The sequence below is a fragment of the Balaenoptera musculus genome, chromosome 20, assembly GCF_009873245.2.
Source record: "Balaenoptera musculus isolate JJ_BM4_2016_0621 chromosome 20, mBalMus1.pri.v3, whole genome shotgun sequence".
NCBI lineage: Eukaryota > Metazoa > Chordata > Mammalia > Artiodactyla > Balaenopteridae > Balaenoptera > Balaenoptera musculus.
This window is the reverse complement of record NC_045804.1, coordinates 37,412,531-37,435,737: the sequence shown is the minus strand read 5'-3', so window position 1 is coordinate 37,435,737 and position 23,207 is coordinate 37,412,531. Positions and strand designations below refer to the sequence as shown.

General features: G+C 44.8%; 2 protein-coding genes across 15 annotated transcripts in view; both read right to left on the bottom strand.

Moving 5' to 3' along the window:
• Positions 1-610: 610 nt before the first annotated feature.
• DHRS11 (dehydrogenase/reductase 11) lies at positions 611-8,978 on the bottom strand. 3 transcript variants are annotated; one of them, XM_036837547.1, is made up of 7 exons: positions 8,604-8,978; positions 5,611-5,820; positions 3,145-3,239; positions 2,378-2,507; positions 1,649-1,741; positions 1,385-1,450; positions 611-1,260 (listed from the first exon to the last, which is right to left on the bottom strand). In XM_036837547.1, exons 1-7 carry the CDS (start codon positions 8,958-8,960, stop codon positions 1,219-1,221), a joined length of 993 nt encoding a protein of 330 aa, XP_036693442.1. In that variant the 5' UTR covers positions 8,961-8,978; the 3' UTR covers positions 611-1,218. The 3 variants fall into 3 exon arrangements, with proteins under 3 accessions (XP_036693442.1, XP_036693441.1, XP_036693443.1); XM_036837546.1 differs by having other exon boundaries at positions 623-1,260; positions 1,649-1,795; XM_036837548.1 differs by lacking the exon at positions 1,385-1,450 and having other exon boundaries at positions 623-1,260; positions 1,649-1,795.
• Positions 8,979-11,474: 2,496 nt separating this feature from the next.
• The window catches only part of GGNBP2 (gametogenetin binding protein 2), a 30,908-nt gene continuing 19,175 nt past the window's right edge, over positions 11,475-23,207 (bottom strand). For 6 of the 12 annotated variants that reach the window (XM_036836400.1, XM_036836409.1, XM_036836406.1 and 3 more), the window contains 8 exons: positions 18,918-19,127; positions 17,712-17,886; positions 16,361-16,555; positions 14,245-14,392; positions 13,755-13,880; positions 13,524-13,672; positions 12,747-12,995; positions 11,505-11,713 (listed from right to left, as the gene is read on the bottom strand). In XM_036836400.1, coding sequence (XP_036692295.1) covers positions 11,510-11,713; positions 12,747-12,995; positions 13,524-13,672; positions 13,755-13,880; positions 14,245-14,392; positions 16,361-16,555; positions 17,712-17,886; positions 18,918-19,127 — 1,456 coding nt within the window. In that variant the 3' untranslated portion in view covers positions 11,505-11,509. Of the gene's footprint in view, positions 11,714-12,746; positions 12,996-13,523; positions 13,673-13,754; positions 13,881-14,244; positions 14,393-16,360; positions 16,556-17,711; positions 17,887-18,917; positions 19,128-23,207 lie in introns of all 12 variants that reach the window. The other 6 variants (XM_036836402.1, XM_036836410.1, XM_036836412.1 and 3 more) reach the window with 5 other exon arrangements.

The window sequence follows — 23,207 nt, the reverse complement described above, 5'->3', positions numbered from 1 at the left end:
CACTTTAAGGGGATGTGTTGGCTTTCCTGTTCAACCTGGTTAGTCGTGGTGAGTCCCTCCCCACATCCCGTCCTCCACCGGGCGCTGGTGACTTTCCTCAGAAGATTCTCCTACATCCAGCCCCTCCTCTACACCTCCACTGCCTGTCAAACCGTCGGCACCAGTCAGCAGGACCCCACCAATAACTTCCTGTGCCATGGCGCTGATTCTCTAAGTGACAGCTCTGTGCCTGACCTGCACCTGCTGACAAACCAACCGATGCCCTTGGCCCACAGGTAATGGCCAGACTCCCTGCTCAGCACTCAGACCCCGGGGGGATCCAGGCAAGGAGCTACCTTTTCAGCCCCACCTCACTCCTGCACTAAGTTCTGTGCTGTTCCCACAACACTGCATGCTCTTCTGGGCCTCCCAGCCTTGCAAGCCGTGTTGTCTTCTTTTCTGGCAGGCAAACTCCTACCCATTTTCAAGACCCAGCCCAAAGGTAATCCACACTCCAGAAGTGATGCCCCCAATCCACCCACCTTCCCACTCTCCTGGAAGAAACCCTGAGACACAGCCATTCCTGATCACAGGAAGGGGGAAGACCTGAAAGACACTTCTGAAGCCAAGGTAGGTTGTCGCAGTTTTTCCTTTTTAATGATCACAGTGAAACCCACATGGGAGGCAGGCCCTGGTACTCTGCTGCCATAGAGTGGAGTGAGGACCCCACCGGGGGCTGAGAAGCCACAGTGGGGCTGGAGAACTGGGACGGGGAATAGATGGGGTGGGGGGTGGGATGCAGGGAAAGGAGGAAGCCCAGAGCCCCGAAAGCCATTCAGATGGAAGGTGAGGGCTTCCCTCTGCCTCCTCATCCTGAAGGGACAGGGGTGGGGTGCAAGAAGATAGGGGAAAGCCCCACTTTTGGCCACAGTCCCTTTCCCAGGTCAAAGGGAAGAGACCAAGGACAGCAAACAAAGGCCAAGGAGCCCAAAGCGGAGACCAAGAATGAATCCGCAGGTAAAACAATCAGGGACACCACCTCCTCTCCCCTGCCCATTTTTCAAATTCGGTGGAAACAATTTGACAAGATTATATGAAACCTCAAGCAAGTTTTCCAGCCCCTGGTGGGGGTGGGGAAAGGAAGTGGAATCCAAGGGTCCAGAAATCAACACCCCAAATCCAGAGGCAGGTGCCAAGCCTTGAGGGGCAGGGAGGGAAGGAGGAGCTCCCCACAGGAAACTAGGTCACCTGCTCCGTGGGCCTCATCTGGATGTCTCCGATCTGTGGAAGGCACAAGGCTTGAGGAAGCCAGGACGCTCTCCCCACCCCCTTAAAGCCTCCCTGCTCGTCTCCTCTGGGGACGGTTGGGCTCCTCCAGGGGATGGACATCCAAGGCCAGACTCACCTGGACGTGTGGCGGGGTGCTGAGGACATAGATGACAGCCTTGGCCACATCCTCAGGTTTGAGACACTGAGAGCACCAGGGGAAAGGGGTGAGATGAGGGCAGGATGGATCCAAGTTCCCTCCCACCACTGAGGTCCTCTCCAGCATCCCCATTCCCACCCCCACCCTGCAGGAGGGGCGACAGGCTGGCTAGAAGGGTGAGGTCTAAAGGCCAGGGTTCCCTCTGCCTTCATTTAGGAAGTGAATGGCTTCCCTGGGCCCCACCTTCATGTGTTCATAGGTGGCAGCTGCCTTCTCAGGGTCCTTGTCATGGAGTTTGAAGGCGAATTGTGTCTCCACCACTCCTGGAGAGATGCACTGGGCCAACAGAGACAGCCTGCTCAGGAGCTGAGCCCCAGTCAGAGGCCAGGCCTTGGGGAGGTCGCAGAGAAAGGATGGAAGCCAAAGGGCCCCAGCTTCACAGTGATGGCTGCCCGATGTCCAGCAGCCACCGCCTCCCTCCAAAGCTGCCACTGGGGATTATCAGAATGATTCCTACCAGCTACAGAGCCATTACCATAAGCCAGGTCAGTTTTACAAAGTGGTGTCCCTTAAAACCTCATAACCTGAGAGGTATTATCATCTCCATTTTACAGATGAGAAGACTGAGGCTTGGGGAGGTTGAGCAAGTCACCCAAGGTCATACAGCCTTCAAGGGAAGAGCCCAGAGTCCCACTTTCCAGCCGTGGTTTCCCACAATCCCTTGCTTTCCCTCAGTCTCACCCCACCATGTTCCCTTCAGGTAACCCGCCTCCCACCTCAAAGTCCGAGAAATGCGGGAACTCAAGTAGTGAGCAGGGCCACGCAAGTAGCAGCAGAGCCCAGTAGATGTGGGCCCAGTACAGACCCGGGAGCTCTAAGCAGCACAGCCAGGACATGGGCCCCGGGCCGCGAGTGTGTGAGGTGAGCGGGCGGGTGCCTCCCCACCCCCACCAGGGCCAGGCCACCCCTCACCGTGGCTCGGATGTGGGTCTGGGCCTCCCGAAGCTCTTGCCTCAGCCCCTCTGTCAGCGCAGTGACGGCGTACTTGGTAGCACTGTAGAAATGGGCCACGGACTGGGGTGGCACTTGGTGGCCAGACATGCTGGGTGGAGGGAGGGAAGGGGAAAGGAGAGGGTGAAGCAATGCCCCCTGCTGTACCAGCCAAGCCCACCCCCTGGACGCCTTCTAAACGGGACCTCCAGAGGCCATCCTCACGGCCACTGGCCCAGCTTCTGTAATTCAAGCAGCTCCTGTGAGCCCCACTCTTCCTAGAAGTCCTCCCTACGCCGACCACAGCATTCACTCTCCAGTCCACGCAGGTTGTCAAAACTCTCTCCATTTCATCTGTGTGTTCGCTGATGTGGTTCTATTGGGAGATCTGTGGGACAGAGGCCACGTCTCCGGGGACTCCCCAGTGACAGAGACTGTGCAGTCTTTGTGCCACGAGGTGAGGTTCATGCCGCGGCCTGAGGACTGGAGAACCTCAGTCCCAGGAGAGCCCCCAGGCTTCAGCTGCAAAGGGGCTGAGCTACCCCTTCCAGCCAACTAGGGGCTGGCATTTGACACATACTATTCTTCCCCTCACCACAGTCGTGCCATTTGGGTATTAACTGGGTGTTAAATCCCTGTTTTACCACCCAGGAAACGGAGGTCCAAAGAGGTCAAATGAGCTGCAGCAGATCACCCTGCTTGGAGGGTGCGTGGTGATCTGAGCTCTAGCCCTCGGCCACCGGCCTCACCTGTTGATGTTAATGATGTGCCCGTCATCCACCTTCCGCTCCCTCATAGACTGGTAGGCTTCCCGTGTGCAGATGCTGAGGCCCAGCACGTTCACCTGCAGGCCAGAGGGGCAATGGAGTGTCTCCAGCTTGGGCCCATCTGAACAGGTGACGGAGCCACAGAGCACCCTGGGGCGGGGGCGCGGGGGGGCATCCAAAACAGAGTCCGGGTCCTATCAGAGACCAATGAAGGGGACAGGGCACCTGGCTTTAGGTTCCCCTACCCCTCAAGCCACCAGCCCCAGCTGACAGCAGAGGCAGCACCTCTCCCTGGACGATGCCCCCCACATGCACCCATGACCCAGGAACCCTCCCTGTCTTGGCTGTCTCCTGTGCAAACAGCAGGACCTCTACCTTAGGGAATCATCTCCTTTCTTCTCCAAATACCCTACTCTTCTCTGGGACAGAGTCACTGGCTCGCCTCTCTCCTAATCAGCCTAAAATCCTTCCTAAAATGACTGTAAAAATCTCTCTCCTCAGGACAGATCTTAGCCTCTCCCCACCTTACCCACTACTCTCTGTGCCTTTCCTGTCCCTCCCTTGAGACTACAGTGGAGAGGAGAAGGCCTGATCCTCCTTCATTCCACGCCTTCCTTTAACCTCTGTTCCATCTGGAAGACAAGGCACAGAGACTCATCAGAGGGTGGGGTAACTTGTCACAGGATAGCAAGGGACGTCCCAAGGGCATGGGGGCTTCCTGCCTTCCTTGGCCCCCTCCCACTCCTGCTCCTCTGGCAGAGGTGACCCCAGATCCCCGCCCTTCCTGGAACAGAGGCCTGAAGAAGTGTCGCTGCTCTAAAGCTCCTGCCCAGCCCCACCCCTTTAGCCTCACCCACGAGGACAAGCAGCGATAAAGCTTTCAGCAGGTCTTCGCTCTCTCCTCTGGGGAAGAGAGGAGACCAGCCGGGAGATTAGATGTTTCTCTTTATCGGGTGTCAGAGCCAGGCATCAGGACAAATACTCTTGGTGTAAACCTGCCCCAGCATTCACGGCAGGACATAAGAGGTTTCCAGCCCTGCTTCTGGTCCTCTTAACAAGGTGGGTTTCTGGGGCAGAGAACTCAGCTCCTGAGGACGGATGGATGGAGTAAGAGACACAGATCCCCTTGGGCCAGGGGAGTGGATTCTCCTAGGTATAGGGGTCAGGGGTTCCCTGTGTGTTCAATGATGTGGTTCTATTGGGAGATGCCTCATAAGACGACCCTAAGAGAATTACATAGTGTTCAATCTGAAAGGGGTCTTAGGGATTTAATATATGTGCCTCACTTTACAGATGGGTAAGCTGAGGCCCAGGTTTAAAGACTCCCTTACTGCAGGTGAGGACCACAACTCGGATCTTCCAGAAGGCTCCCTGAGGGCAAAGGCAGTGCTTCATTTCCCGTTTATTGTTTCCACTTTCATTGCGTATTTCTGGGCCCAAGCACTTGTTAGGTGCTAAATCTATTGTGAGCACATGTGAAAAGGATTGTGAGGGGAAAGAAGCATCCCATTTACACAATGCTTTCAACTTCTCAGAATATTTTCATACCCCAATATTGCCTCACAGTACAGTCTAGAAGTTGAAAACCCATGTCCTGAAGCCTGTGTTTGGTCCACACATGGTTTTGAAACATTTAAAAATTCACTTCCAATATGTATTGGAAGGTTTCATATATTCAAAAAATATCTGTGGAGTGTTTGCAGGCTGAGGCTATAACAGAGAGTAAAATAGACAAAACTCCTTGCCCTCCTGGAGCTGAGGTTTCGGTGAATGGGAGGGGTGAGGTTCCACATGAAAATCTAGGTCCCCTCTGCTCTCAGAGAAGTCATAGGATCTGGCCGCACTGCCCAGACTGCAGCGCAGCGACCCCCCCGACATCCATGTGCTTTCCCATGCGACCCGCCTCCCTCCTTTACGTACCTACCCAGCCCCAGCGGACACTGGAGTTTGTGACCCCAGATATTGATGGTCTAGGTGTGTTTCATCCCAATTAAATGTGACAAGACTGAAGCTCAGAGAGCGTGAAGCCACATAGTTACTGGTGGGGCTGAGCGAGATCATCATCTTCTTTATCTCCTGTCTCTTGGTCCCTTTTCTTCCCATAAGACCATGGTCCCAAGCACTCAGCACAGTGCTGACACTTGGGGACGTTCAACCGACAGCCGTTCTCTCCCCTATCCATATCTCTTCCAAGAGAAGGAAATCAGCCTAGACTTTAAGAACTGCCCCCAGGGGCTCAAAGGAAAGAAGAATGAAAAAGATATGGCCATTCATCCACTCTCTCTCCTTCGGGGGAGGAGAAGCAGGGGAGAGTGCCCCAGGTAGGAAACTGAAGGCCCCTCTCAGTAGACGTCTATCCCCAGCAGCTCTCTGGCTCCTGGCTCCCCGCTCTTCTCCCAGCCTCTCCCCCATCCCTGTCACCCCCAGCCGCAGGCCTGCAGCCCTTACATTGAACATGTCCTTCCAGCCGCTGGTGCTGCCTGAGAGCAGGGTGTCAGGCCGGGCCAAGCCAGCGTTGTTGATACAGATGTCCACACCGCTGTGCTGAGAGCGGACCGCCGAGAACATGGAGAGGATGTCCTCCTCATTTGACAGGTCACATCTGTAGGGGATCAAAGTCCCGGGGTAGCCTGCACTCTTACATTCGGCAGCCAGCTCCTATGAAACCCAACAGGGGTCTAACTGGGGTGAGCTGCTCACTCCACGCCTCCCCACCCAGAGATAACCTCCCACCGGTGTCACTGCTCACAGAACTCTCGCCTCTGGCGGCCACCTTGCAGCCACAGAGATGTTAGGACTGCCCATCCCCAAAGCGTGTCCTCTTTGGTCAAAGTCCCGGGGTGGGGGGGCGGGATGAGAGCACTCCCTGAGGGAGGGAGGGGGAGGCTGAGATCATCAAAGGAGGAACCTGAGGGATAAACTCGAGTCTTCAGGTCTAAAAGGGGAGAAGGGCTGGGGCTGTGAGTGTGTCAGAGAAGGGGCTCAGGGATCCTGGGAATGGAGTGATATCTCTTTTCTGACTCTCTCCCAATAGGAACACACCTCCGCTGGTAGGGGAGATGCAAGCCTCCCCCAACCCCCTGCTCCTTCTGCCGGAGCCAAGAGTCACTGAGCTGGTTACACCAGGGCCTCGATTCTCTTCTCTCCCATCACTCCATCCAGTCCCTCCCAGAAGGGCTTACATCTAAACTATCGCCCTCCCTCCACAAACGGCAGCCAGTCGGCTCAGAGTCCTCACACATACGTTTCAGTTGAGCCCAACTGCCAGTCTCCCCTCACTCCGCCTATAGAAAGGGTCAGGAAGTCAGGACAGATTCTTTCTCTCTGACCCACGGTGCACCACCCTCCACCCCAAAGTTTCTCTGGACACTATGAGCCAAGCCAGGTGGCAGGTGACATTGGGTACCCCTGTGCATTGCCAGGGTCCTCAAGACACTAAGGATCCCTGAGAGAGAAAGATCTGAGAAAGACGGGCCATTGAGAGATGGCTATGAGGGAAGCTGCCATTCAGAATCAGGAAGAAAACAAACTATGTGGTAGCCTTGGAGGCCAGTGAGTGACCGGGCACCTGAGCCTCATGAAGGTGACTATGTACATGTGTGGGAGGGAGAGGGTTGGCGGGTGCAGGGCGCCCTAGAGGAAGGCCGGCTTGGCCAGCTGCCCTGGAACACCTTCCTTCCCCCAGACCAAGCTGAGAATAAAAGGGCTGGGTCAGGTGACCTAGGAAATTCTTTTCTGCTTTAACTTTCCAAGAGTTTAAGAGGTACAGTCCTCAGGGACCCAGAAGTCCCCTTTCACCTGATTTCACCTACTCATGACCACCTCAGGAAATAGGGCTTCTTGTTGTAGGAGGCCAGAACTCAAATTCTGTTTTAGTATCGATGAATGAGTGAATCAACCAATCCATAAAAGCAGACTGTGGACAAAGAAGCCTGGAATTCTCCCCTCCCCTGGCATGCAACTTCTCCCTTCCTCCTCCAGACTCAAAGCCCTGCAGGAAAGCCAGAATGGAGGGACTCCCTGTCACTGCCTTCTCTGCCCTACCTGTCTTCATCTATCCTCAAAAATGACCTGAAACCATGTCAGTCCCGTCACAGCAGAGCCATTCTTCCCTCATTAAAGGAGATACCCTGGGGCTGAGTGATCAGCCTGGGGATCTCCTTTGGGCTCAGGGACCCCTTTCCTGGCTGGTTGGGGGTCGGGAGGTGGTAAGAAGAGAAGGCAAGAGTGGCTTTAGAATTAGGGAATCAAGTGGTCTAATCCCTGGTCTGATCCTCTAGGCTCCAAAGTGCGGGCTGGGCCCTGAGCGCCTCAGGATAGGAGAAAGGGAGGGGCAGAGTGGGGCAACAGTATAGCCAGGTGACCTTGGGACTATCTAGGAGGCTATAAAGTGCACCTTTGGTCAGCAGCAAGGCGGGGGGGACCGTCCTCCTTCCGGTACACCTTCCCACTCTGCCCCCACCCAAGGCCTCCTCACCCTCTCCCCACCCAGGGACTTTGAGCAAGGGTGGAGATAAAGCTAAGCACTAGCCCAATCCCTGAGAGGGGTCTTGCCAGGGGCAAATCCAAAGTGATCCTATGACGGAAGTTTCTTGTATCCTTCCTCCCTGCTCCAACATAGCCAACTTCATTTCAGTTTTCTCTGAGCACTTATTGCTTACAACTCTTGGGGCTCCCAACCCGCGTTAAGAGAAAAACCAGGAGGTTCAGTTCCACAATGCTTTGTCCCCCAGGGCTCACATGTTCAATGCCCTATTTCACCTAGTCAGTCCCACCTGGGACAGTGAGATTGAAGAAAGGTCTACCTATATATCCCATTCATCCCTTATGTCCATCGGGTAGGAGCTAACCCTCACATTTCGGGGGAAGATGGAGCTGAGCCTCTTCAGAAAAGTTCCACTCCCACCCCAATCCCACTCGCAGTCCTGGGTGAAAATGATCACGATCAAAACCTCTAGCTCCTGCTCACTTTGCTTGGCTTTTGTGGGCTAGGTCTGGGGACCAGAGGAAGCAATCCAGTAGCCCACTTAGCCACTGAGTTGGGAAAGCTTTCCTTCCTTCTCCCTGGCTTAGCCCCTGATCTCTGGCTTCTCCCTTCCTCAGCCAACCCGGGCATGCAGGTCGGGGAGAAGGAGAAAGATGCCAGTGAGTCAGAGATTTGGTATACTGGAGTAGAGGCTGTCAGGAGAAAAGGCTCCTTAAAAGACTGGACTTTGAAAAGCGAAGGTGGAGTCCTGCCCTGAGGGGTCCAAAAGCAGCCTCCCCTCCGCCTAGGCATCCGTCTCTCTTGCCCCTGAGCCTGCTGCAAGTGACCCTGGGGTGGCGGGCAAGTGAGGGCAGCGTGACAGCTTGGCTCCGACCACTCCCCCTCCCCCACCTGGACCCTAGCCCGGCAGAAAACGACGCCACCCAGAGCGACCCGTTCCCCAGCAGGGCCTTACCTCGATGTTGCCCACGGTGCGGGCACAACCCACCACCTTCAGTCCCTGCTGGACCAGGGCTCGGGCCACGGCCGCGCCGACGCCCCCCGAGGCTCCCGTCACCAGTGCCAGCCGGTCACGCCACCGCTCCATGCCGGCCCTGGCCAGGGTCCCGAGCCGCCCGCCCACCTCGCTTGGGGAGCCGAGCACTTGGATCGCAGAGTTCCGCCCCGGGTCGTAGGGGTCCGGCCACTCTCTTGTCACCACCGCGGCAACCGCCGCCGACCTGCCCCAGTCAGAGCTGCGCCTGGAGCTGCTTCCACTCTGGCCTGCCTCCGCCCCCGGCTCCACCCTCCGCTGCTCCGCAAATGGCCACATCCCGCCGGAGGACCAGCAGCGGCCTGGCCACCCCGCCCCCTGCGCCTGCAGCGCGGGCACGGCCCCGCCCCCCTCCGGCCCCGCCCAGTCTGCGCCGGGAGGAAACCGCTCCTCGCGGGACAGGGCCGGATGGTGCTGGGAGTTCGCGGTCCAGCTTTCCTGGTGAGCTCCTACCCTTCGGGGAGGAAAACAAAGTTTGGCGGGGGCTTGCACCAGGCCCCGAGAACGCACGTACTCCTGACTCCTGCTCGGTCTGCCTTCCCTGTTCCTGACCCCTAAGGCCAGGAAGAGAAATTAAGGGCACTTAAGGTGACTCCAACGCCTTCCTAAACCAGCCGGTGGCTGATGGGAAGGATTCCGCTCAGAAAGGGCTGAGTGTCTCAGCTGTCAACGCTGGGTGACCTTGGGAGGGGCTTTCAACCCTACCTGATCCCTTGGCCTTACTAACCAAGGAGAACTGATGGTTAAAAATGCAAAGACCCCGAAGTACACGTGTATTGGGGGGGTTGTATCCCTAATGGCCTACAGTCTACAACTTTCCTAAGCCCCCCCACTCCCATTGGAGCAAATGTATCACGGTGTATGTAAGAGAGTAAAGCAATAGCTAACATTTATTGAGCGCTTACTGTGTGACAGGCACTTTTATAAGCACTTTAAATATATTAATATCCCCAAGAGCCATATGAGATAGTACCTATTAACACTTTCATTTTATAGACTATACTGAGACAAATGAGAAGCCTGGCTTGGATGGCAAGCAGTCCAGTATTAGGCCAGGGGATGTGCTCCTAAACTGCCTTCACTCCATTCTCCTTTGTCTCTTCTTAGGTTGTTGGTTCTGTCCAAAGTAGAACTCACTTTTCTGACCACTAAGGATATTCCATCAAAGCATGAAAACTGCCTCACTTCTGCATTCTTTATATAGCCATCCTTCCAAAGAGAAAACTTACCTCTGCATAACTACTGGAATCCTGCTACTGCAAGCAATGGAATAAGCAGTCAATGTGGCTGGTTTATTCACTCAACAAGCACTCCTGTGTTTGGCCCCAGGGGCAAAGATTAAAACAAAACAAAACCAGCCCTTGCTTAATTTAGGGATCTGGAGAGAACCTGACTGTGACAGGTGGTGGAGAGGGGTTTGGGTTCAGAGCCAAGGGCTGTGGGAGACCCTTAGTCATTTTTTATGGATTCCAGGATGAAAGCAAACAAGAGTCAGAAAGGAATGACTCACTTTATCTCTGCCCCAATCCCTATACAACACTTTGATCTGAAAAGACAACTCAGGGGTGGATCAGAAAAATGCCACCAACTACAAAAGTTAAATCTCACTAAGCTTCTGCTGTTGCCCATTTGAAATCTGATTAGAAGTCTGATTAAGTGGTAGAAAGCCTATAAAATTCACTCCATCCCCACCGCACAGAGGTATTGACCGTCCCACTATTTGTCTGCTGCCCACCAAGTATTATCAACCTGTAGACACAAAGCTCTAAGCACATGAGTTTACTGAATTACTGACTCAACCTTTTAAATGGCAGCCAAATGCTACTCCTAGGGGAATCTCTCCTTCTTCAGTACTCACAGACAGCTTGTGAAAGCAGTAAACTGTAATGCCATAGTGACCTTATTGTTGGAAACCAGGTAAACAGGCACTCACACAGACTGCAGTGCGGTTAGCTCTCAGTGCAGCCTGCTGCTCCCAGTTCTCTACGTGCTGAGTAATTACTTAGCAGGAAACCTTTGGCTGGAATTCTGCCAAGTTTTGTTCTCATTCTTCTAGTTCAATATGAACCTCTGAATTTAAGGTGCTTTGTGTTATGTATCAGGGAACTTTATTAATAACAGCAATTAAAAGTCTCATGAGGAAGTAAGATGCTAGCCAGTATTTAACGGTATCGCAGCAAACTTATTCTTTCAAAACAGAAGACTGGAAACTGCTTTTCTCGGTTGTCAACTCTGATGAAGGGAAGAATTTTGTCTTCAGCAATCTGTCTCTGTCTCCTCATTTGCTCTTCATCCTGTCTAACATCAACACTGGCCAAGTACCAAGACCACAGGTGGCAAATTAAAATACTGCCACACATTAAGCAGAAACATGTACACCAAATTTTACTATGCGTATTAATAAATATTCTTTATTTTAAATTTTGCACATTGCGCTTTAACATTACATCCAAACATTTCGCAAGTGGATGTCTACTTTGTAAAACCATATATTCAGCTCATTGTCATTTCTGTACAGAAGTATAAGTACAACATTACTTTTTGCCACTAAGTTGCTTTTTAGTAAGTCTCACAGGAAGAGAAACATTTAATGAAAAGGGATGGCTTAAATCATACGGCAGGCCTGCGCAGCCACACAACTAAAGACACAAGCCTGAAGAAAGAACAAACTAAGGAGGTTACCTCCACCGTCTCCCAAAACAAGAAAGAATCACATTGATTTAAGATAAAATTTTGCCATAAGTCACTAAATTAAGAGTTTGTTTTGAAAGAGAAGGCGCAGTAGTCATCTTCAGTGTTTCATTGAAAGACAGAGCTATTTTATTTATTTAATTTGCTCCAGCCGTTGTCAACCAGCCACTACAAATGGGGCTCTTGTGATCATTTAAGCGGCAGTATTTATTAAATTTCTCCTTCAGGTGCTGTCGGTATTGTTCTCTATTGCTGTAGAAAGACTGGTTATTAGCCATAAATGACTGTATTTCATCTTGTGAGATAAAGATTTCCTCATCTGAAGTACATTCAGACTCATCCTGCAAATTAAAGCAGTAGTTAAGACTATGACTTAAATTAAGAATGCAAAATGCTACGGTGATGGAGGACAGAGAAAAATTAAAGCAGTCTAACCTTTAGTTTAATTGGAATGTTTACAGGATAGGCATAATGTCATTCTGTCTTAGAAAGTACTAAGTAAGAATAAAAGGCAACTCAACTTGGTTTAAAACTCTGGATCTGTAATTTGTCCTAGAAGCCTACAAGCAGACTCCCAACACACTTCAGCCTTCAAAAGTGATTAGGGATGGTTACAAATAGCTACCAAATTTTAAATAACCTGACTTATCTCTGGCTGGTTCTATGTTGAAACTTTTCTCTCTACACATTAAGTAAAATATAACCTTTTTTAAACTTACGAAATACACAGCATCACCATTAAACTTTACAACCATATAAAAAAGAAAAAAGCTAATATTCTAAGGGATTTGGTTCCCTTGGGATCCCATAATGACTACAGAAAAGATCCCACCCTTCTCCTTCTTTGCCCCTCCTCCAAGTCCCACACAAACTACGCACTGGGTTGCTTGGAATCAGGTATAATTCATCTAAAGTATCAAGAACTGGAGTCAGTAATAAAAGATTTTCCAAGTTCAGTTATATGCTTTTATCCTACATGACACCTAAAGGAAGTAACCTAGAAAGTGGGCTCTAGTTCAGATTCTATATTCTTTCCTGGTCTGGAAGGGTGGCTACCATAAATTGCCACTCAGAAAGGCAGTTTGCTTATAATAACCCTTGTCAAGGAGTCAGACTCCTGGACATAATGCTAACTCTATCCCCGTCTCCCAACTAATCTTTTCTACCTTTGAGACAAAGGAAGACGAGGAAATGTGCTCCAGAGTAGTTAAGTGTAAGAGCAGGAATGAAGTGACCAAAAAATAATGAAATACTGCCCTTAACTGCTTATAAGCCTCCTCCCATTCCCAACGTTAAACCCTCAAATACGTTCCCTCCCACATCTACCCCGTGAACAATCAGTTATCCACAAAAAGATAATCATGGCTTACTTACAAGGAGTTCAACTAAGCTCTTGGCACCTTTTCCAGAATCAGGACCAAACGACGCTTCTGTAGGTTCTGCAAACTGTGGTACATTTTTCCTATGCTCAAACCAAGGCAGTGGCTGCCCACCCTTTTCAGAGCTGCAACAGCTTTCAGGATGTGTATCTTTGGTCTTGTCACGGTGAAACACTGTGTGCACGGTATTTCCTGAGGCTTCTCGATTACCTGGATCTGTAATACAGCTTCCAAGCTTTTGGATCTGAAACCACAGCAAAAGGATTTCTCAGGTAAAAAGGCAGGGAATAATAGCAATTACTATTTTTTAAAGAAAAAAAATGCCCTGACAGTGTGTTAAGATTTTAGCAGGAATACTGAATAACAGCAACAGCTGGCAGTTACTAGGCATTTACTGCACACCGAACACTATGCTAACCCACCAATATAATTTCATTTCATCTTCACAGAACCTAATCTGACAGGGACTATTATCTACATTTCACAGATGGGAAAACAGATCAAGCAAACTGCTCAAGATTACAGAGCTAAAAGATTAAAAACTATTATGAAAAGAATGAATTGGATTTATGACTCACATCGACTGTTGGACAAATGACCACATCAGGCACACACATGCATATAAATTCACAAGATGAGCAACCAATGGAACTGCATAGGTACTCATTCTTAAAAAAAAAAAAAAAAAAAAAAAATCCTAGCAGCTAAGCTGCACATTTGCCACTCCAAGGAAAAGAACAAAGGTTTAAGGATTCCAAGTTATGACACTTACATGTTCATCACATTTCAACATCTTGCTTTTCTTTTTCTTCTTTTTATTTTTTCCTTTGGTGGTGTTCTCTTCAGAATTTGCCCAACATTCAACACAACTGTCGCCATCATCCTCTTTGTCTTCACAGTGATGAACACAGGAGTCATCACCTGCAGAAATCAATAATCTCTTATTTGGGTGTTTAAATCAGCCATGTAGCAGAAATAATTGGGAAGCTTAATCTGAACCTACCGTGTTCATCATGATTACAAATGCCTTCAGTGCAAGCAACGTCCGAACCCTCCCGAGAACCAGTTTCACTCCCTTCCATGCTAGATGAATATCCACAATCACTACCATTACAGTGTGGCGATAAGCCTGAGAATAAATCAAGTGAGAGTTACAATTAACATGCCAATAAATATATTACGACAAAGAATGAACCAACTGGGGACCACAGAAAAATTTCAAAATGGATGGCTTACTGAAAGTAAAAAGTGCATTAAATAATGAAAATATGATTGGAGCTTTACAATTTTTGATTTTGTTATTATTTAACAAATCAAACACCATAAAGAAAAAGGAAATACCAAGTGTCTGACTAAATTTTATGATATTCTTAGGGCTGTAAAGCAGTTCCTAAATTCTAGGTTACAGGATCTCTAAAAGCTCTTATATTTAAAAAAAAAAAAAAAAAAAAAGAATAAACTTAAGAGTTAATTTTTTAAAACTATTTACTTACCTTTCTTTATTTTAGGAGACCCCAGAAGATTGCCACTGCTAGGACAGGTACATGATGTATTTTCATTGGTAACAATTACTTCTACACAACTATTACCATCTTCAGTGCTGCCACAGGCTTTGCAGCTGTTTTCTATGAAGTCTGTTTCCTTTCAGGATCAATATTAAGAGATTGTAAAAAGCTTTACCTCCATAATGGCTATATTTTAATTTCCTAAACCTAAGATAGGAGTTACAAGGTTAAAAATTGAAAAAAATTATTCTCATGAAAAATTACTAATTCATTTCAAGACCAAGAACCAACAAAAGTAAGTTAAGACTTAATGGTATCAGGGAAGTCTAGGATAGCTATTCTCAAAGCGCAGTCTGCTGACCCCAGGGGTTCCCTAGGTCAAAACCATTTTCATCATAACACTGAGATGTGATTTGCCTTTTTCATTGTCTTGACACTTACACTGATAATATAAAAGCAATGGTGGGAAAAGTTTCTTTAGCACAAACCAAGGCAGAGGCAACCAAAGCGTGTACTAACAGTCACTGTATTCTTCACTTGTCAAGCACTCTCATCAGGAAATAAATACATAAAACGATATTTCACTTATGAATGTCTTTGATGAAGCAGTAAAAATACTAATTTTATTAAATACGAACTCATGGCATAGAGGTCTTTTTATTACTCTGTGATAAATGGGAAGAATGCTTAAAGCACTTTTGATGCATACCAATGTATAATGGTTGTCTCAAGTAAAAGTACTTGTGCAACTGTTTAAGTTGCAAGCTAAACTAGCTGCTTTTTCCTGGAACATCAATTTCACTTGAAAGAAAGAATAAGAGACAAATTATGGTTATTCAGACTTGGATATTTAAAAGACATTTTCTCAAAAATGAAGTCAGCCCATCTCTTCAAGGAAAAAAATGGACAGTCATTGATAAAATTCAAACTTTCAAACTACAATCAGAATTTTGAAAACTTGCATACACAAGCACAAGGAGCTTGAAGCTTCCCCATACTTAAAAGACCTTTCTGATGAGTAGTGGTTTTAACATGATTATATGATATTATATAATGAATGTCAAAATCTGGAAAGATCTGCATAACTCAGTGAACCATTATCTTTCAAATGACCAATGCATGATGTTACAGAATCATGCATAAATAAAATCTATTCAAAATGCCAAGACAGACCGATGGGTTTTAATTTAAAAGTATGAAAAAAGGCCACTGACAAGGTGTCAGGTTCCACATTGCAACTAATCTTTAAGAAACTACCACCTGTCAAGTTGTAATGCCAAAGAAGAATATCCACAACTATCTGAAAAGGTTTATATTAAAATACTCCTCCCTTTTCCTACTATATACATCTGGGTGAAGTCAGACTTTCTTCACATGCTATAACCAAGCAACATATGCAAACAGACTGAATGAGAATTTACCTGATTCCTTTTAAGCCAAATATTAAAGAGATTTGCAAAAATATAAATTAATGCCACCCTTCTCAATTTTTTCTAGTTATTTTTCAAAAAATGTTATTCATTTTAACATATAGTGGGCTTATTATTTTTAAAAGAATAATAAATAACTTTAAATTTGCCCATTTTAATTTCTAATACAGTAAATGCTGATAAGTATAATCCACAAAAACAAAAGCTCACTGGGCTCCCTAATTTTTAAGAATGCAAAGGAGGGAATTCCCTGGGGGTCCGGTGGTTGGGACTCCACACTTCCAATGCAGGGGGCATGGGTTCGATCCCTGGTCGGGGAATTAGGATCCCGCATGCTGCGCGGCACGGCCAAAAAGCAAAACCAAAACAAAACAGAAAAATGCAAAGGCGTTCTGAGACTGAAAGTTGAGAACTGCTCTAGGTCATGCATGGAGTTAACTTTTCACATTTGGACTATGATCTTGCAGAATACTAAGGTCACGTAATAAGTTAACTAGCCAACATTGTCTCTAGAAAACAAACACACGACATTAAAGATTTTGGCTTATACAGATTAGAGTAAGAAAAAAAGCCAATAAAGAAGCCAAAGGAGCCACATTCTGGGAAAACACAGTAAAAGTGCTGAAATCTAGAAAAAAGCTATATATTTATGAGTCAATATCAAGAAATACTACCTTCTCTTGGCTTACTTCCTTTTCATCTGCTGTTTGTAAGGGAGTAGGAATATCACATACACATTTATTTTTTCGTCTATTCTTCCGTTTTTGGCGCTTCTTTTCTTGCTTGAGTTCTCTTACTCGTTCCTCCTCTGAAAATTCTTCACAAAGTTGTTCCAACCGACTGATACCCTGCACTTTTTCCACAGTCATCTATTATAAAACAAAGCTGAGACTGAATACTGGCCCAAACTTCCCTTTATTTTCCATGGAAATTCTCACTTGTTAATTTTAAATGATATCACACACACAGAAACTGGTATTTCATGCTGCAATTTTGTCAGGTCAGTCTTCTCATTGTATGAAGAAGTGGATGAATATTTACTTTGCTGTGTTTTGTCAGGCAGTCCCCACAAATAATTTTAAATTTTAATACCTTAAATGATGACAGTCTTAAAATCTACTCAGGAAATGAATATACAACTAATTCCTATGGGAAAGGTAGACTTACACATACTCCGATTTCAAACCAGAAATATTCTAGTTTCAAATTTCAGAATTTTAACACAGCAAAGTAAATATTCATCTATTTCTTCATACAATGAGAAGACTAACCTGATTAAATGATCTAGTTTCTGAAGACACAAACATTCAAAGAGAAAAGGAGTAAGACATCTGTTCCGCAAAAACTAGCACAAATCTCCTCAGACTCCCCAGAACAGTGTTTAAAGTTCATGGATGGGCTTTTGAAGAAAGGGTTTATAGCTTTCGTACCATTTTCAAAAAGGACTGGTGACCAGTTGAAGAGTTACAACCATGCCCTAGAATATAACAAAATATTCACTAGCCAAAAATTTATGTTCTACAGAGTATAAATGAAAATAATGTTACCAAATCACAAGCATGAAACCCAATACCAGCATGGTAAAGAGCCTTCCTTCAGTGTGCTTCTAAAAAGTAGCTCTTATATCACGGCATTCAGACACCATTTACTCCATACGATTGGAAAGAAGCAGGCAAACTGGGACTCATTAAATGTTTCTAATTTTGATGCTTATTTTTGGGTTGCTTTTAACTTGTCAACAGTTATGTTTCATAGCAGCTTCTCATTAAATAATCATCAATTTCAGTTTTCTACTCTCAGAATGTCTAAACATCAAGGCTGGCAGAGTAACGGGATTAAAAAACAAAGAAAAAATCCATAAACAACTTCTAAATTTCAGTTCCCCAGCAAACTCCTCTCCTAACCCCCAAAAGCCATGACCAGTAGATCACAGCTAAGGCAAGGTAAGAGTGGTGATTAACATTAAGATTCAGTCCAATAACTTAACTAAGCAATCTGGACACTGAAGCAGTCCACTGTTCTTACCTCAAAACTCTTGCGTAACGCATCAACACCAAGATAGAAAAGCATCTGCCACGTCTGCTCTTCTGCCCGTAGTTTTTGCCAGATTCGATGCAGTCTTTCATAAAGATGAATTCCCAAGCAGGTCAGAACTTCTTCTTGAGCTATATCTATTGTCTTAGCATGCCTTTCTCTTCTCCTATAAAGGAGAATAAATCATACATATTTCCTAAAACCCTTAAGCTGAAACAGTAAAAGATGGATAACACCTGTGCAAGTTCAGGTTTTAAACACAGTCTGCATGCCTAGTAACAAACTAATAACAAGACAGTTATACATTCAAACTCAATGTATATATAAATACACGAGCACACATGTATAAAACCAATGAGAAATACACATGCAGGTAGAACTCAGCCTTAATACTGCTAAACATAAGGTAATTCAGGAACTGGCCCTAAAGAGATGTTTTTTGGAGCACAAAGAAGTCATCATATGTTAAGTGTCCAGCTCAAGTAGGCATGACAGTTCACCTTCCAATTACAGCAAATGCCTGTTTGGTTTTTGTTCTTTTTTTTGAGGAGAAAGACAATACCAAAGTGATTCAATCATGGGCAAAAGCCCTCTAGGTCAGTCTTCAGTACAAGTGTTCATGAACTTCAGTGATAAAAGAAGTGTTTGTATTCTGAATGCCTAGCAGAAAGTAGGCACTCAAATGAGAGCTGATACACAAAACACAAGGGGAGGTGGGTTCAATTTATTGTGAACAACTTTTTTGGTTTTCTTTTTACAACAAAGCCAGAGATAAAATTTTAGCTTCCTATATAATTTAATAATAATATACACAGTTCATGAATTACATTCAATAAAGTATTTCTTAACCCCCTGCTGCAAAGATCTCACCTCCTATGCAAAAACCATCATTATAAACAAAATTTAAACATGGAAACGCATGGATGGAGGGGGAAAAAAATCCCTTCTAATCATTTTCAAATGAAAATGATAAGCTATAATAATGAAAGCCAAAAAAAGCCTGCCTACTTCAAGCAACAAGGAGCAGACAACTGGTCGACATTTTCTCCCTTTTTATACTCAGTCAACTAAATGCATATTTTAAAGAAAGCAAAATCTTTACAGGCACACTTTAATTTATACATATATCATATGTACTGAGGCAGAAGGATAAAATGAAGCAAAGCGCTAGATAGCCCATTCTAGCAAATTACATACTCATACCCTCCTGCGAACTCTGGCTCAGCACGACCCAAAAGATGTGCAATGAAGTCTGTCTCACAGCAAACATGTATGTGTCGCTCATGTGGACAGCACCGCAAGCCTTCATAAAGTGCAGCACAATAGCCCTTCTCTTTGCTGCAATCAAGTTCACCAATAAGGATATTGTATGCTCGGAGGACTTTATTTTTGCAATCAGTGCAAAACCTGTTGAAAAGAAGAACCTCAAAATTAAGAACTGGCTGTGTAATTATTTCATGAGGTATGTAACAGTGTACTAGACAATGACACTCCCCTCCCATATAGAGCATTAAAAAAGCCTCCATACACACATTGAAAACATACACATATAAGGTAAATACACATTTAGGGATTACATGGGTATAGCCAGATCTCCATTTGCAAATGCTTTTTAAACTAGAGAAACACGTGAGCCTAAAAGAATGAGGCAGATAAATACCTGTTAGTGCATAGAATACATGGCCAGAAAATATTAGTTGCCAAGGACTAGCATATCTTCACTTCAAGAGCTATTTGTGCAGGTCAGAAAATAAAACAACAGAGGCTACCAACCAATGACTCTAGGATCCCTCTCCTTTCAGCCTCTGAAGATAGTTGGTATCTTCAGCCAGTAAACCTTGATTCAAATTTTTACATTTTAATACATCACTAGCTAAGCATGTGGGGTGGGAAGGGCAAGAAGAATGGGAAAGTGGTACATGTAATTTTTACTTTACTGGTAATTTCCAAAATGTCAAATTCTTTCCTCCAAAAGAAAATGCATGTTTCTCAACACTCAGTCATAATATAGACAACATATATGTAGAAATGTGGTTTAAACTTAACTGTACATAATGTGGTAAAAGTACAGAAGAGCATGTAAATGTAGAAGGATGTAGAAAAGTTTTCTTTTAGAAACCATTTTTTTTAAACACAACTTTATAAACAATTGAAAATAACTCACAAATAACAGAATTATGACTACGACCGAGCAATTTACAGAGAAGTAACTTAAGGTGGTGGGCAATATATTCCACTATAAACAGCATCAATAGTAATCAAAGAAATGCAAATAAAATCAACAGTAACATATCATATACATATAATTCACTATTCAATCAGAAAAGAAAAAAGAATAAAGCCTCGTTTCTTTATTTTTGAATTCCTGAAATAAGGAAGAATTCGGTCTGGCGAAAAAGCCAGGCTCACAATATTCATAACTCTGAGAAGATCAGCTGTGGTGGAATGAGGAAATTTTGCTCTCTTTGATTTAGATTCATCTACCCAGATGAGCTCATCTATTCCCATAGCTTCAGTCAACATGTCTGACTCTCGACTCTACAGCTCTGCTCAAGTCTCTGTCCTTGCCTGAGGGCCAGACCCATACAGAAAAAATGGGCGGCAACACAGATGTCCAAAAGGCAACACATTAAATTTGTTGTCCAAAACCAAGGGCAACACAGTTCCCTTCCTATGTTCCCTTCCATCTGTGTTAAGAAATCACCATTCAGTTTCATGTTTGGTAATTGCAATCATTGTTGCTTTTGTTGTGGTCATCCATGTACAATGCTTGGTGTCAGTCTATTTATCTCTTGTAAAAATAAAAGACAGTGTGTGTGTGTGAAAAAAAAAAAAGCTAGACCTACAAGAATTAAAAAAAAAAAAAAAGAAAAAAGAAATCACCATTCAATATGGGGATGTATGTATACGTATAGCTGATTCACTTTGTTATAAAGCAGAAACTAACACACCATTGTAAAGCAATTATACTCCAATAAAGATGTTAAAAAATAAATAAATAAAATAAAATAAAATGAAATAAAAAAGAAAGAAATCACCATTCACACAGTCACCCAGAATGAAACCTCAGTTAATTCTAACTCCTCCTTAGGTCCTGCTTTTAGGGGTGGAGCCAATTGGTATCAATTCTTTCTAAAATTCTCTTGAAGGTCAATTCTTTTCAATTGCCTAGACAATTTTTAAAAATGCTTCTTAACAGGTTTCCCTGCTTCCACTCTTACTAGCTCTAATGCATCTCTCATACCAAAATAATTTTTTTAAACAAATCTCATTACCTCACTCTCAGCTTAAAAACCTCCCCACTGTCTATGAATAAAGTTCAAACCCATTAAGGCCTTCAGTGACTTCTCTTACCCAATCTACTATATCCAGCCTTATTTCCCAAGATTCACCTCTCCCTTCATGGTTCCCCTACTCTACCCCGCCCCCCTATACACACCAGATATATAATGGACTACATTTTTTTTTTTAATTGAAGTATAGTTGACTTACAATGTTGTGTTAGCTTCTGGTGTACAGCAAAGTGATTCAGATATATAAATATATATATGTTCCTTTTCATATTCTTTTCCATTATGGTTTATTACAGAATATTGAATATTGTTCCCTGTGCTAGACAGTAGGACCTTGTGTTTATCTATTTTCTATATAGTAGTTTGTATCTGCTAATCCCAAACTCCTAATTTATCCCTCCTCTATTCCCTTCACCCTTCGGTAACCATAGATTTGTTTTCTACGTCTGTGAGCCTGTTTCTGTTTTGTAAATGTTTCATTGTATCATATTTTAGATTCCACATACAAGTGATATCATATGGTATTTGTCTTTCTGATTTACTTCACGTAGTATGATAATCTCTAGGTCCATCCATGTTGCTGCAAATGGCATTATTTCATTCTTTTCTATGGCTGAGTAGTAGTCCACTGTGTGTGCGCGTGCGTGTGTGTGTGTGTATGCGTGCATGCACACACGGAAGTTGAATTCTAGTTATGGGAATTGCAGAAGGCTTCTTTAAGGATGGACGTGAAATGAAATGAATATATGTTAAAACAGAAGCTCTAAGCCCATTTTGTAAACAGAGGCAATAATGTTGACAAGTAAAGTTAAATCATTATGTTTCACTAATGTTTAAAAAATAGACACAGAAATATACAAAAATTAACTCAAAATGGGTTAAAGACCTAAACATTAAGACCTGAAACTATAAAACTCCTAGAAGAAAACATAATAATGGAATAGATGATGATTTCTTGGATATGGCATCAAAAGCACAGGGAACAAAAGAAAAAATAAGATAAATGAGACTATATCAAACTTAAAAACTTCTGTGTAGCAAAGGAAACAATGAACAGAGTGAAGGACAACCTATGGAATGGAGAAAATATTTACAAACCATATACTGGAATAAGGGGTTAACATCCAGAATAAATAAAGAACTCTTGGGCTTCCCTGGTGGCGCAGTGGTTAAGAACCCGCCTGCCAATGCAGGGGACACGGGTTCGAGTTCTGGTCCGGGAAGATCCCACATGCCGCGGAGCAACTAAGCCCGTGCGCCACAACTACTGAGCCTGTGCTCTAGAGCCGCGAGCCACAACTACTGAGCCCGCATGCCACAACTACTGAAGCCCGCGCATCTAGAGCCCGTGCTCCGCAACAAGAGAAGCCACCGCAATGAGAAGCCCGCACACCACGAGGAAGAGTAGCCCCCGCTCGCCACAACTAAAGAAAGCCCGCGCGCAGCAACAAAGACCTAACGCAGCCAAAAATAAAATAAATTTAATGAAATAAATTAAAAAAAAAAAAATAGAGGGAGCATTTAAAAAAAAAAAAAAAAAGAACTCTTACAACTCAACAACAAAACAAACAAACAAAAAAACCTGATTAAAAAATGGACAAAGGACATGAATAGACATTTCTCCAAAGAAGATATACAAATAACTAATAAGCATATGACAAAATGCTCAACATCACTAATCATCAGGGAAATGCAAATCAAAACCACACAATATCACCTCAAACCCACTGTGTGGCCACTATCAAAAAATTAGAAAATAACAAGTGTTGGCAAGCATCTGGAGAAACTGGAACCCTTGCACACTGTTGATGGGATTGTAAAATGGTGCTGCCAGCATGGCAAATATTATATTGGGTTGGCCAAAAAGTTTGTTTGGGTTTTTCCGTGACATCGTACAGAAAAACCAGAATGAACTTTTTGGCCAATCCAATAGCATAGCATTTCTTCAAAAAATTAAACACAGAACTATCATATAATCCAGCAATCCCAGTTCTGGGAATATATACAAAAGAATTAAAAACAGGATCTCGAAGAGCTTTTTGCACACACTCATGGTTCACTGCAGCATTGTTCACAATAGCCAAGATGTGGGAACAACCTAAATGTACACTGACAGGTGAATGTGGTGTATACATACAATGGGACATTATTCATCCTCAAAAAAGAAGAAAATTCTGTCATCCGTTACAACATG

Bases quoted from the DNA above. Each gene is read 5' to 3' on its own strand.
- DHRS11 (XM_036837546.1), bottom strand. From the start codon at position 8,960: ATGTGGCCATTTGCGGAGCAGCGGAGGGTGGAGCCGGGGGCGGAGGCA. The intron at 3,240-5,610 runs GTAAGGGCTGCA...TCTGGCCTGCAG, and splicing joins GCTGGAAGGACATGTTCAAT to GTGAACGTGCTGGGCCTCAG. The intron at 2,508-3,144 runs GTGAGGCCGGTG...CCCTCCACCCAG, and splicing joins CACATCATTAACATCAACAG to CATGTCTGGCCACCAAGTGC.